Source organism: Heterocephalus glaber, unplaced genomic scaffold, assembly GCF_053883595.1.
Source record: "Heterocephalus glaber isolate CG9 unplaced genomic scaffold, H.glaber_assembly_v1.0 deba00001444, whole genome shotgun sequence".
Lineage (NCBI taxonomy): Eukaryota > Metazoa > Chordata > Mammalia > Rodentia > Bathyergidae > Heterocephalus > Heterocephalus glaber.
In genome coordinates this window covers 18,282,510-18,296,483 of record NW_028258297.1, presented here as the reverse complement: position 1 = coordinate 18,296,483, position 13,974 = coordinate 18,282,510, and the positions used below count along the sequence as shown (strand labels likewise).

Sequence of the window (13,974 nt, the reverse complement as noted above, 5' to 3'; positions counted from 1 at the left end):
TGGGTTGATTCCTAGACATTTTATTAAGTTTTTGAAGCTATTGTGAATGAAATTATTTTCCTGATTTCTATGCTAGCTAGTTTATTATTAGTATATAGAAATGCTGTGGATTTTTAATGTTGACTTTGCATATTATTTTGTATTTTAAACATAGTGGGAATAAAATTGCTGTCAAATAATTCAGAGGATTAAAAGGAATTCTTCTTGTGGAAATAACAAAAGTTTTAAGTCTTCAATAAAAATTTGAGAGTTCCTTAGGGCAGGTACTGCTTCTTACTTGACTTGGTGTCCTCATCCCTAGCAAAGGGTCTGATGCATATTATGAAAAACTTCCAGTCACTAGCATTATTGATTTCATTCCACTCAAGTCTGCTCTGCCTGCCAGTGCTGAACAACCATGTCACAGAACACTGTCTCTTTCCTGTTCCCATTCTGCCTTCTTTCACTTGCAGCCCTAGAAGCTTGATTAGTATGAACCTTGTTTCTGATTTTCTATTTCTTTGATTTTTCTTCAGTAATATTATTTGCAGTGTTATGGAAAAACCAAAACAAAACCCCTTGCTTTAAATGCTTGCTGAATAAGTGAAAATGTAATTGAATAAATGTACCAATAGAAAACAAAAGAACATATAAAGAATTCATTAAAAATGATACTATCCTTTTTTACACTTTCAATTTCTCACACTAGAGAAACTATTCGGTATTTACACATGTGTGTCCTATTTATTTCACTTAAGAGTATGGCCTCAATATGTATCCATTTAGCTATAAATGTCTCTAGTTTCTCATTCTTCACCACTGAATAGTACTCCCTTTTACAGAAAAACAACATCTTCTTTATCCAGTTTCCAGTCGATGGGCACTTGGGCTGTTTCCAAGCTTTAGCTATTACAAACTGTGCCACTATAAACATAGGTGCACATATATCACTGTGGTATGATTCTTTTAATTCTTTGGGGAAGATTCCCAGTAGGGGAATACTGGGTCAAATGGGACCTGTAGTCCTAGTTCTTTGAGGTATCTCCATACTGATTTCCACAGTGGTTGCACCAATCTACATTCCCACCAACAATGGAGAAGGGTTCCTTTCTCTCCACACCTCTGCAAGCATTTGTTATTTGTTGATTTCTTGATAGCAGCCATTCTTCCTGGGATGAGGTGGAATCTCAGTGTTGTTTTCATCTGCATCTCTCAAATGACCAGTGATATTGAACATTTTTTCATATATTTAATTGCTGTTTTTACTTCTTTGTCTGAGAAATGCCTGTTCATTTTGGATGGCCATGTTTGAATTGGGTCTTTGAATTTGAGGGGTCTGATGTTTTTCATTTCTTTGTATATTCTCGATAGTAGACCTTTGTCTGAGGTACAGCTGTTAAATATTTCTTCCCACATTGTAGGTTGTCTCTTAGCTCTGCTGGTAGTTTCTCTTGGAGTGCAGAAACTTTTTATTATGTTGAGATCCCAGTTGTTGATTCTTTGTGCTAGCTCCTGTGCTACTGAAGATTTGTTCATAAAGTCTTTTCCTATGCCAATGTCATCAAGAGTTCTACCTAACTTATCTTCCAGCAAGTTTAGTGTTCCTGGTTTAATATTTAGATCTTTAATCCACTTTGATCTTAGTTTAGTGCACAGTGATAGGTATGGGTCTAGTTTTAATCTTTGGCAGGTTGAAATCCAGTTTTTCCAACACGATTTATTAAATAGGCTATCTTTCCTCCAATGAGGGTGCTTGGCTCCTTTGTCAAAGATGAGGTGGCTGAGTATGTCTGGAGTTGTTTCTGCATCTTCTAATCTATTCCACTGATCCTCAGATCTGTTCCTTTGCCAGTACCATGCTGATTTTATCACAGTAGCTTTGTAGTATAGTTTCAAGTTGGGGATTGTGATACCCCCAGCCATGTCTCTGTTGCCTAGAATTACTTTTGCTATTCTAGGTTTCTTCTGCTTCCAAATGAATTTTTGTATTGTTTTCTCTAGTTCTGTGAAATATATTTTTGGAATTTGAATCGGCATTGCATTTGAAATAAGAAAAGGTCCAAGGGTTAGGGGATGGTGGGAGGGGAAGGGGAAAGGGAAGAAGGGAAAGGAAAAATTATGAGAAAGGAAAAAAATGGAATCAAACTCTGTGTAAATAGGGAAGGGTGGAGGGGGTGAAGGGTGCACAGGTAATGGGAGAAAAAATAAAAACTAAGATACATCATGTTCTGGTACAAACACTCAATGATAAATGTAAATGTATTTTATACCTAAAATGTACCAGTAAATATATATATAAATAAAAAATGATACTATCATAGCTTAGGTTTAAACTGGTTTATGAAATTTATAGGAACCACCTCAGAGCAAGCTTTGTTTAAGTCCTGTGGTTTTATGTTGTGTAGTTTCCACCATTTGCTGTTGTCTGTTGTAAAGACTGTGTGTCAGGATCATGCAATTTTGATTTAATTTTACAAAACTAATACAATTGGAGAGAAAAGATACTGAGTCTTCAAAAATAAATTTAAATCTTTTTCTTTTATAATTGGAAAAAAATTCTGAGATCTTTGTAACAAAAAATAAAAATCACATATGGGATGGGAAGATGAAAATAATCACTAGTTTATATTTTAGCGCACAGTGGTTGATTGAAAATGTATTTTGCTGAGATTTGTGTTCTTTGCTATGCACACTGTTGTACTAAATAAATGTTTTTACTTGCTATCAAAATCTCAATATTGACTTGGAAAACAATTGTTCTTCTAATATCTTTAGACTATACCATATGTAATATTTATAGAAATGAGATTAAAGAGATCAGCCTCTTGTAGCAATCATGGGAATCAGGACTAGTTTAATCACATGAAACAATTTATTTTACTTTAATTTTTGGAAACTAATATTTTAGAAAATAAATGGCAAAAGAAGAATTAGGAGAACAATCAAGATTAGCCAATTTTCTTGGCAAAACAATATTATATAGACTGACACATAAAACAATAACTGATTAAAATACCTCTCTAAATAAAAATTTAGACTTTTTCCTGGAAAAGCTGCTTATAAGATTAGTATAATATAACCTATAATCTCATGGCAATCTTAAGAACAAGAACTGCAGTCAATTATCTTTTTTGTGGGGGTACTGGTTATCAAACTTAGGACCTTGCATTTGCGAGGTAGGGGCTGTGCCACTGAGCTAAATCCCCGGCCTCAATTGTCTTTTTGATACAGAGAAAAAGGCAATATTGGCCTCAGGTATTCCAGACAAACCGTATGGAAAACTAAGCTTTAAAAAAGTAGAGAATGGAAGAGTGTTCCCAGAGCCAGGGCAGGGGGTCAAGGAGGGAGAGGAGGAGAGAAGAGGATGATGGGTAGAGGGGCAGAGCTGTATAGGAGCAGTAACTTGTAACGCTCTGCAGCACAGTAGGATATGGTCAACAATAATTAGTTGAATATTTCAAGGTGGGTAGCATAGAGAATTTTGAATGTTTCCAACACAAAGAAATGATAAATGTCGGAGGTGATAGATATGACAATTACCCTGATGTGATCATTACACTTTTATGTATTAAAATGTCTCACTGTTCTTCATAAATATGTATAATTAATGTGTGTCAACCTAAAAGCATATAATTTAAAAACTGCTAGCTTTCATCAGTGGAAAATTTTGTTTCTATAGATTTCATTAGGATCCAAGGCATTTGCAGCCCTTACCCTTAGTTATTTTTAATGATGTTTTGTGGGATGATTTTTGATGGAATGGTGATAGTTGCCAAACTTGAGAGTCTCAGAAACATTTTAAGTGGATGATATTTTCCACATTTTTTTTTAATTATTTTTTTTAGGCACTGTGGATTGAATCCAGAGCCTTTGTACTGAGATGTAGTCCTTTTTATTTTTTATTCTGAGACATGGTCTCACTAAGTGGCCAAGCTGTCCAGACTGGAGTAGAACAAATTCATAGTGCTCTTGTCTCAGCTTCCAAGAATGCGGGGATGATGTGTGTGTGCGGCCACACTGGCTTCTCAGCCACTGTGGAAGTCAGTATGAAGATTCTTCAAAAAACTAAAAATAGAATTTCTATTCCACCCAGCTATTCCTCTTCTAGGTACCTTCTGGAAAGAGTTAAAGACAATATATCACAGAGATACATCGTACCCACGTTTACAACAGTGCAAATCGTAATAGCTAAATCATGGAGTCAGCCTATATGTCCATCAGCAGATGAAAGGATAAAGATAATGTGGTCTATATGAACAATGGAATACGCTCAGCTATAAAGAAGGATAAATTTGAGTCACTTTTAGGAATCATTATTTGCAGCAAACATAATAAACATTTAAAAATCCTCTTCTGAATGGATTTCATCAAGTTAAGTGAGACAATTATATCTCAGCATCCAAACTCCCTTTTTCTTTCTTGCAACTGATTTAGGGTTAGATTCTGAGGTAAGCAATCTGAGTAATATTTAAATTACATCAATTGTCTTATTCTCCAAAGAAAAGTACTTCAGCCTGGGGTCAATGAATGCCTTAAATGAGCCCATGAAACTTCTTCATGGAATTTCTGTTAATTTTGTGAAACCAGGTCAATAGCTTTTATGAAGATTATAAGAAAATATTTGAAAGAGCATGGATCTATAAATTATTGCTTTTGTTTGTTTATACATCCCTTTGAGTTGGCTTTATTGAGTTCTAATGTACATGAAATTAAGTTTATGCATTTTAAGTGTGTAGTTCAATGAGTTTTGACAAGTGTGTACAGCCATGCAACTGCCATCAAAATAAGATACTAAACTTTTACAGTGCTGAAAAGTTTCTTCATGTCCCTGGACAGTCAGTATCCTTTCTCACCTCCAGCCGGTGGCGACCAGTGATCTATTTTCTGCCACTACCCTTTTGCCGCTTCCAGATTGTTATTATCCAAGTGGACTCATCAACCATAGAGTTTCCTGTGTGTTTTTTTCCTGCTTAACATGACACTAAGCATAGGTTTAGCTATATTTTTGCATGTATCATTGTAACCACCACTTGGAAATGGAACTTTACAAGTTAGTTATTTTTTAATTTAGAGAACAGTGGCTCCTCCAGACTTCCCAGACCTAGGGGATAAATAGCTATCCCTGCTTCTCCTCAGGCTGGATGAAATAACCCTGTACATGTCTGTTGTCTCCTTGTATTCCTTCCTGAACTATTCCTTGCTACAAAAGACCTTAACACACCTTAAAAGGGAGGGAATGATTTGAAGCAAATGGGCCCCTCTATCTCCTCTGAGTTAGCTTTAAATAAATTCATTTTCCTTTTCACTGAGACAAATGGCCTCTTTTGATTTGGTCAGTGCTGAACCTGAGTATATGAATCTAATGGCCAGTAACATCAGTAGTTTCTTTATTTCTGCATACTATTCTGTTGTGTGGATATTTACCTCTTCACGGACTTTTGGATTTTCTCTACTTGTAGCTATTATGAGTAAAGCTGCTTTGGACATTGACATAAGGTCTTTATATAGGCATGTTTTCCTCCTTCTTAAGCGGAATTACTGGAAAGCGACATGAGTGTATGTTTAACTTTATAAGAAACTTTTGTATAGCTTTTCTGAGCATTGTTTTTAAATTTAAAAGAGGAATGTCTTAGACCAGGCAATCTTTTCTAAGTGAATAAGTGGCAGAAATATTTGAGGAGGGGAGTTTTACCTCATCATTTCCAGTGAGTAAATTTCTGTGAGGTCAAGATCTAAACAAACACAAATGTGGGTGAAAGTGAATGAGCCTGCTGTCCTCCTGAGACAAGGGCCAAACAGTTCTGAAGGGTTGCCCGTCAGAAGGCCTCTAAGAACAGAATTAATGAGATTCTATGTATGCAAAGTAACCATTATTAAACTAAACAGAAAGCACTGTGGGAAAAAGAGTTATGTAACAATTGGTTAGGAATATCAGAATATAGATTTTATCATTCAATGAAATATAATTTATTATAAAATATCCTTGTTTTAATTAATTGATAAACAAAAGTATTCATCCCTTAATCCAAAGTTTGGCAAAAGGACCTGAAGACATCATTGGAAATTTTAACAAATAATTAACTCATCAGGCAAGAGATATTTGCAATAAAATAATTTTCTTTGTTTTTTGCTTATCTGAAATTAAAATTTATTTCTTTTTCTTTTCATTAAGTTTATTGGTACATTTTAGGTATACAATACAGTTACATTCATCATTGGGATCTTGTACCTTTACATGAGTATCTTGGTTCTTATTTTTTTCCCTTTCCCCTGCCCTCCCTTCACCCCCTCCACCCTTCCCTATTTGCAAAGACTTTGTTTCCATTTTTTTCCTTTTCTCATATTTTTTCTTTTCCCTTTTTTCCTTTCCCCTAGCTCTTCCACTTCCCCTGCTCCTTTAGACCTTTCTTCCTATTACACAATATCAATTATACATTTTTAAAATTACAATATCAATACCTAGGAGACATTACCACAGATTTTACAGAATTTAAAAGGATATAGAAGGCATATTACAAAAATCTTCTTGGAAATAAATTTGACAACTTCTAAGAAGTTCCTTGGAAGACAAATTAATGAAACTGACTCTGGAGGAAATATAAAATTTGAATAGCACCTATTAAAGAAAGTATATTCCTAGCTTGAAAACCTACCTATATGACAACAGTAGGCTCATATACATTTTAACTGATAAATTACATCAACTGACTCTGGAGGAAATATAAAATTTGAATAGCACCTATTAAAGAAAGTATATTCCTAGCTTGAAAATGTACCAATATGATAACAACAGGCTCATATACATTTTAACTGATAAATTATATCAAACATTTAAAGCAGAAAAAAAAAGGAACACTTCTCCCCTCATTTTAGAAAATCAACATTGTACTAATCCTAAAACTGAATAAAGATAATAGAATAAAAAAGTATGAACATAGGTAGATTTTTGTTTAACAAAACAAACTATCAGGAGTCAGATCTGGCAGTATGTAGAAAGTGGTTTTATTATAGGGATGGCAGTGTTGGTTCAGCATTGGAAGATCCACACCCAAAAGTCATCATTTTAATAGAGGAAAGAAAAAAGCCATATGATCCTGCCACTAGTTGGAGAAAAAGTATTGGACTAAATTCTACAGCTGTTCATGGTAAAAGCTATCAGGAGACTAGAAGGAGAACAGAACCTTTTCAACACATTAAAGACATGTACTCCATACTTCCAGTGAGAACACCTTATATGAATGGAGAAGATACAATGCTTTCTCCTTGAGGTGGGGAACAAGGGCAGATATGCTTACTCTTCATCTGTCCACTAAACTTTGAAACCTAGGCCCCACCAAAATAGTCTGGCAATAAAATGACACAATTAGGATAGGATTGGCAAGGTAGAAGCAAAATCTTTATATGTAGATGAAATGATCATCTACAGAGAAAATACTAAGAAATCTCTAGGAGCCCTTAGAACTTGTATTTGACTTTAGCAGGATTAGAAAACACAAGGTATATATAAAAATTTAGGTCTATGTATACTTGCTATAAATGAAGAATTGGATATTGAAATTTAAAAGTTATGTAGGAGTACAAAGGACCTAGAAAAGTTAAAGAAAAAGACAAAAAACTGTTGGAAGATATTTAGTACCTAATTTTAAGACTTCTTCTAAAGCTACAGTAATCAAGGCAGTGTTGGTATAAGGAAAGACATACAGATCACTGGAATAAAACAGAGAATCTAGAAATACAACCACACATATATGGTCCACTGAGTTTTGAAAGATTATTTAACATTAGCATTTTATAGAATATAAACTTAATTCAAGAGCCGAGGAAGAGATAGTGTTTTCAGCAAATGGCACTAGAACACCTGGTATCTGTATATAAAAAATTAACCTCAACCCTTTATTTTCATACATAAAAATAACTTGAAGTGATCTATGAACCTAAATATGAAAGCCTAAAAGTATAAAAGTTTAAGAAGAAATTATAAGGGAAAATGTTTATGAATTCAGGGTAGGCAAGAACTACCTAGGATACAAAAAACGTGATGTATAAAAGAAAAAAAATTGATAAATGAGATTCCATCAAAATTTAGAACTTTAAATGACATCATTAAAATGAAAAGTAGTCCTTAAACAGACCATGTTTACAATGCATATAACCTATGACTAGAATATATAAAGAACTCTTACATCTCATTAATAGACAACTCAATTAAAAAGTAGACATAAGAAGATGATAAATAGCCAGTATAGCCCAAGGAAAAGTGTGCAACTCCAGAATCAAAAAAATACTAATCAGTACAATAATAAGACTGAATTATACACTCATTAGGGAGATGAAGTTAAAAGCTTTAAAAACCTTGTCATGACTTTTTCTTTTTGTTGGATTCTTCCCCTTTGCATTTAATTTGTCACGCCCAGTGGATTCATTCTGCTGGGTTTCCTGGGCTTGTGATCCTCATTGTCTTTTCCTAGGGTATTGTCTAAAAGTTTTTGGAGTGCCAGTTTGATATTCATGAAGTTCCTGAGGTGTTCTTTATCATGAAATTATCTTATTTCTCCATCAATTTTGAAAGATAGTTTTGTAGGGTACATCAATCTGGGTTGGAGGCTGTTTTCCTTTAGGGCTTGAAGTACATCACTCCAAGCTCTTCTTGTCTTGAGGGTTTGCATTGAGAAGTCTGCTGTGATTCTGATGGGCTTTCCTTTGTATGTGATTTGTTTTTTTTCTCTCACTGCTTGTAGAATTTTGTTCTTCTGTTGGATTTCTGGAATCCTAACTATTATATGCCTATGTGTAGATTTTTTTTTGATCAAGGCTAGCTAGAGTCCTATATGCCTCACTTATCTCCTCCTTGGGAAGTTTTCTGCCATCATTTCTGTGAACTGTTTTTTTATGTCATCTGCACTCTCTCCTCTTTCTTCATTGACTCCAATCAGTCTTATGTTATTCTTCTTTGCATCGTCTAGCAGCTGCTGGACTGATTTCTTGTGTTCCCTCACAATTTTAAAGCAATTTTTCTTTTCCTCATCACTAATTGCAATCTTATCTTCTATATCTGAAATTCTATCCTCACATTGGTTCATTCTGCTGCACAGACTTTTGATGGAGTTTTTAATCTCTCGGAAATCTGTTTGCATCTGTTTTATGGATTCCATTTGTTTCCTATGTTGGGATTCCATCATGTTCCTCAGATCCTCTATTTTTTTAATCTGTGTCCTCTCTAGATTTATTAATCATGTCTTGCACCATGAGCACAATCTTTGCTGTTATCTGAGCAATTATTTCTGATTTCATTTTTCCCAGATCCTCTTTTGTTGCCAGTTCAGAGAGTACAGGTGTTTGAGTATCAGATTGTTCCATCTCATTTCCCTTTGGGGTTGCTGTAGGTGATTTGGAAGTCTGTTTTTGAGGCTTGTTTACATGTCTTCTCATTTCCACGGTGTGTGTGGGGGGCTGCTTCTGGCGCCCACGCAGCTCACCTTCTGTGCCCTAGGAGCGTGGGATTGTGGCGGGGGAGCTTTGTTCCTGGTGCTGGGACTCAGCTTCTCTGCTATAGGAGCGTGGGATGACATAAAATAATTTTCCACTTAGTTATTTTTCTAAAACATTTCTAGCATCTACTAGATCTAGATGTAAACTTTTTTTTTTTTTGTACCAGGGATTGAACTCAGGTCCTTGCACTTGTGAGGCAGGTGACAGAACCACTGAGGTAAATCCCCAGCCCTAGATGGAAACTTTTATCCTGATGTGTATTTTCTTAGGAGCTGTTGGTTTTATTTTCCTATTTGTTTGATGTGAGTGTTCTTATAATTCTTTAACATAAACTATCTTCAACTACCTATATATTATCTTGAAAAGTAATTGAGACAGAGACAATGTACTGGGATTTATTTATGGATCCATTAAGCATAAAATGGTCGTGGAATTCTTCAATCCATAGACCAATTATTTAATATGTCTCTTCTACTTACTCCTCATATTATCCTTACTAAAACAATACTGTATTGACAGGCTAGCATGTAGTTGAAAATAACATTCATGGTCTATTTAGGTGCACTTATAGGATTTTTCCTCCATGGATTTGCCCCTAATTTTGTTATCCAGTATCCCAAATATCATTATTTTATGCCTCATAGAATTAATGGCTGGTAGATGGCAATTACCAGCAGGGAAATGAAGTCTTTTGGCCTAACACAACTGCTGCTACTGTCTACCCCTGTGTGGGCCCTCTTTCTACAGACTCATGAAGGCCTCTTTCAGGCCCTCTTCTTTGATTTGTGCTGGTATTGTCAACAGTATTGTGGATCATGACTTTCTATGATAGAATATTTTGTATCTCTAGGATTCTTGTATTCCTACTTCATGTAGTCAATTCTTCAGATATTATCTTGATTCTATTACTGTATGCAACTATTGAACATGCATAGCCATTTAAGAATATTCTAGAAAGATGTACATACACACATGCACACACGCACACACATATATACACTCATGGACTGTCCTAGAGACTATGCCCCTGAGCTTTGCTGGTGTGCTTAGGAGTAGGGATTGTTGTCATGAGCATGTAAATAGAGTTATTATAACATGAACATCAAATAGGTTACTGTGTTGTTCAGTAACACAGAAACAGTATTTAAAATTGATACTCATATGGCTGTTAGAAATATAATATAAATATGGATATTGGGAAAAATCTACAGAAGACGTATTTCAAGGCCATTACTGTAGATCTCTTGCTGTTTTCCCACACATATTTGCTACTGTGCCAGAGCCAAAATTTTAGGTGCCTTTGACAGTTGCCAAATGAGTGAATTTAAAGCCAATTAATTGAGTTTAAAGCCAAGGTCAGACAGTAATTCTGTGGTCCCACCTCTCCTCTTATGTCCTGAATGAAATGATGGAGTCAAATAAGATGCTGTTCACTGAAACAGTACCTGTGAACTCAGAGTAAGATGTCTGGTCAATTGTTCTACATATGTAAGATTTTACTTTCTGTCATTTATACCACAAAAATAGAGTTTCCTTCTTCCTCCTCCACATGTAATGTTGTCTAATCCTATTGATCCATTATACTATTCCTGATGACACATGCTTCCCTGGAGATTCTGACTCATTGTTCCTCTTCTTCCTCTTGGCACTGGTCTAATGGAAGATTAGGTGGCAAAGCCATCATTCTGGAAAAAAAGGTCAGCCTTGCAGGCACGGGGGCAATAAGCAAGTAATTAATGCGTGTGGTGAAGTCTTCCAAACAGGTCTTCTGAACCATGTCACACTCACTCCATCCAACTGGGAAGCAATAAAATGGAAACTCTGTTGATGCAGAGAGATGCCTCTTGTTTGCCACTAAGATTTTTTAAAAAATAAAGGAGGTCACAGAGTGACAGTGGGCCATAAACTATGCACTTTTTTTTCAGGTATGCAATAAATATAAGTTTAATAGTATAGATCAACAGGGGAAAAGAAATAAGATGCAGCCAATATTTGATTTTCATCCTTATCACTTTTTCGAGGGTCCCTCTAACATGATGTAAACTTACAATTTTCCAAGAAATTCCTATTCCACTCCCATTTTATCATTAATAAATTGAATAGTTTTTCTGTTTGTATGATAAAAAACAGGAAAGACTGTTATATTTGAATGGAAAAGGCACTCCATTTGTGATCAATGTCACACAAAATCACATTCCCATCAGAGAACACAAATATCAACATCACAAAACTAAAAATACACAGGAGATCAATACCATTCAATAAATATGCAAGCTACTTCAGTCTCCCCCCAAAAGGAGTAATACTTCAAAAAACCATAAAGAAAACTTCTGTCCATTTCCAAGTAACCCAAGTAGAAGAGACAGCAAGGTGCTATGTGTGGTATTTTACCCCTCCCCTGGCCCTTCACTACTTAGAAAACTGCCTGCTCTCCACAGAGACTGAAAATGGGCCTCATTTCTTCTCTGGGGAAAACAAATTCACTGACACCTTTGTGCAATATCCCGTTTCTCAGGAACCCTGGTTCTATACATAGTTCCGCTTCCAAAGCCTCTTCATATGGTTCTGGGTAAGACTTGAGATCTGTTCCATTAAGATGGGCCATATGAACTAGGAGTTTCATCTTGCTGGTTTCAGCGTGGGCCCTTGGACCCCACAGGAACTCATAGCGAGCAGAATCACTGTTAGGAATCTGCCGGTACATCGGGTACTCTTCCTGTACTAAATCCTCAGTGATGAATTTCCAGGCTTCCTCAAAATGAATACGCTCAGACTGAGCTAACATGTCCCATCTTTTCACTTTTTCAGTTAGGTCCTCCTCACTGATACAGTTGCCCTCTATGAAGATTAGAGACAGGACGAATATAATGATGTCGATTTTGAGAATGATTCTTTCATCATCGCCATCTAGTATCCCACGGTATGTAAGACCCAAAATGGGGACTAGATCATATGTATTGCCAGAGTGATTCACTTTCATGATTTTAATGCCAAAGCCCAGATATATGGACTCACAGAGTTCCCAAAAGTTCAGAGGGAAGTTGTTACAGTAATCATGGGGCAGAACATGCAGCATTTCTTTCATGGTGACCTGCTCCTTCTTTTGATACTTGTGGAGCAGAAATGACACCAACTTACATAACTTGGCATTTAGGAGCACATCTTGCAAGATGTGAGAGAAGCATGCATCCTGCAAGCAGCTTGAACCCTCACAGGATTGACTCCTTTGACTGGAAACTATGAGGACAGCAAGAACTTGTTGAGGATCAGAAGGCTTCAAATCTCCAGTGCTGAAAAATAGAGTTCTGAGCAATAGCAATTCAGCTGCTCCAAGAATCCAAACCCGGATTTTGAGAAATTACAACTGAGAATTCTCCACTGCACAGTGCAAGGCTAGCAACAGAGGCAGGAATGGGTTATTTTCGGAGTCACAACCTGGAATGTGGCCTTCTCTCTCACCTTCAGCCCAAAACTATGTACTTTTTAGGACCACATAATATTTTATTGACTGAATGATATGTAGAGATTTATTAAAACTATGGTCCTTTCAAAGTCTTTCCTTTCAAAGTCTTTTATCATTGGAACATCAATGGGACCTGTGGATTAAAACATTTTCACTTACATAGGTAATAAAATAGGGACAAAGTGGAGAGATGGAGAGGGCAGGGACATTAATGAATAGCACTCCACTTAGAAAGGAAGATTGACAAATAACATCTGTATTGTTGTGGTAAGGAGCTGGCATATTAAGTTGTGCAGGTTTTACATTGTACAATTCCGGGGAGTGGTATTGTTCGCATTTGTAGTCATCACGGGTTTCTATATTTGTAAGGGCAATTTTCTAGCAGATGTTGAAACATTGTCTTGAGAAAGTGTCAGATTCTTTAAATTTTTGCAAAGATACTTTTGGGTAAGTTGAAATATTGTCTGATTCTTATTCAAGAATCCTGCTACTGCTACCTGTTTGTCTTATGTGTTTTGGACAAAATACAGTATTACTGAATTTCAAATTTATTATTGATAAAATGGTTTAAAAAATACCCACGTGTAAAAATGGTTGTGTGTATATGAGATTATATACTGAAAGTACCGAGCTTACCAACTGTAAGAGAAGGTAGTGTTCTATAAAAAATGTTACAGTTTGGTGACTTAAGTTAGAGAAGTAATATACTTTTTATATGATTTCCTAAGTTTTTAATTGAAATATGATGAAAAATTCGAATGATAGTTTATAAATTATTTTTCAATATGAACATTGTGTTTCTATTGGGAGATCTTGAATTTCAAAATTTAATTATTAAATTTATGCCTGAGTTTCAAATATGTTCTCTATTTAGCTAATTAAAAATGTTATGGTATTCTAACAGTTGAATATCACCTTCCCTTTATTAAAAAGTATACCTTTAGGGCCGGGGATTTAGCTCAGTGGTTTCGTCGCCTGCTGCACAAGCGCAAGGACCCGAGTTTGATCCCCGGTACCAAAAAAAAGTATACCTTCAAATAAAA

At 35.6% G+C, this 13,974-nt stretch overlaps 1 protein-coding gene across 1 annotated transcript; it reads right to left on the bottom strand.

The window, feature by feature from the left end:
- Positions 1–11,881: 11,881 nt before the first annotated feature.
- LOC147827490 (melanoma-associated antigen 10-like) lies at positions 11,882–13,278 on the bottom strand. The gene is made up of 2 exons (XM_087214221.1): positions 13,235–13,278; positions 11,882–12,758 (listed from the first exon to the last, which is right to left on the bottom strand). The coding sequence occupies exons 1-2, from the start codon at positions 13,276–13,278 to the stop codon at positions 11,882–11,884; spliced, it is 921 nt and encodes a 306-aa protein (XP_087070347.1).
- Between the last annotated feature and the right edge of the window lie 696 nt (positions 13,279–13,974).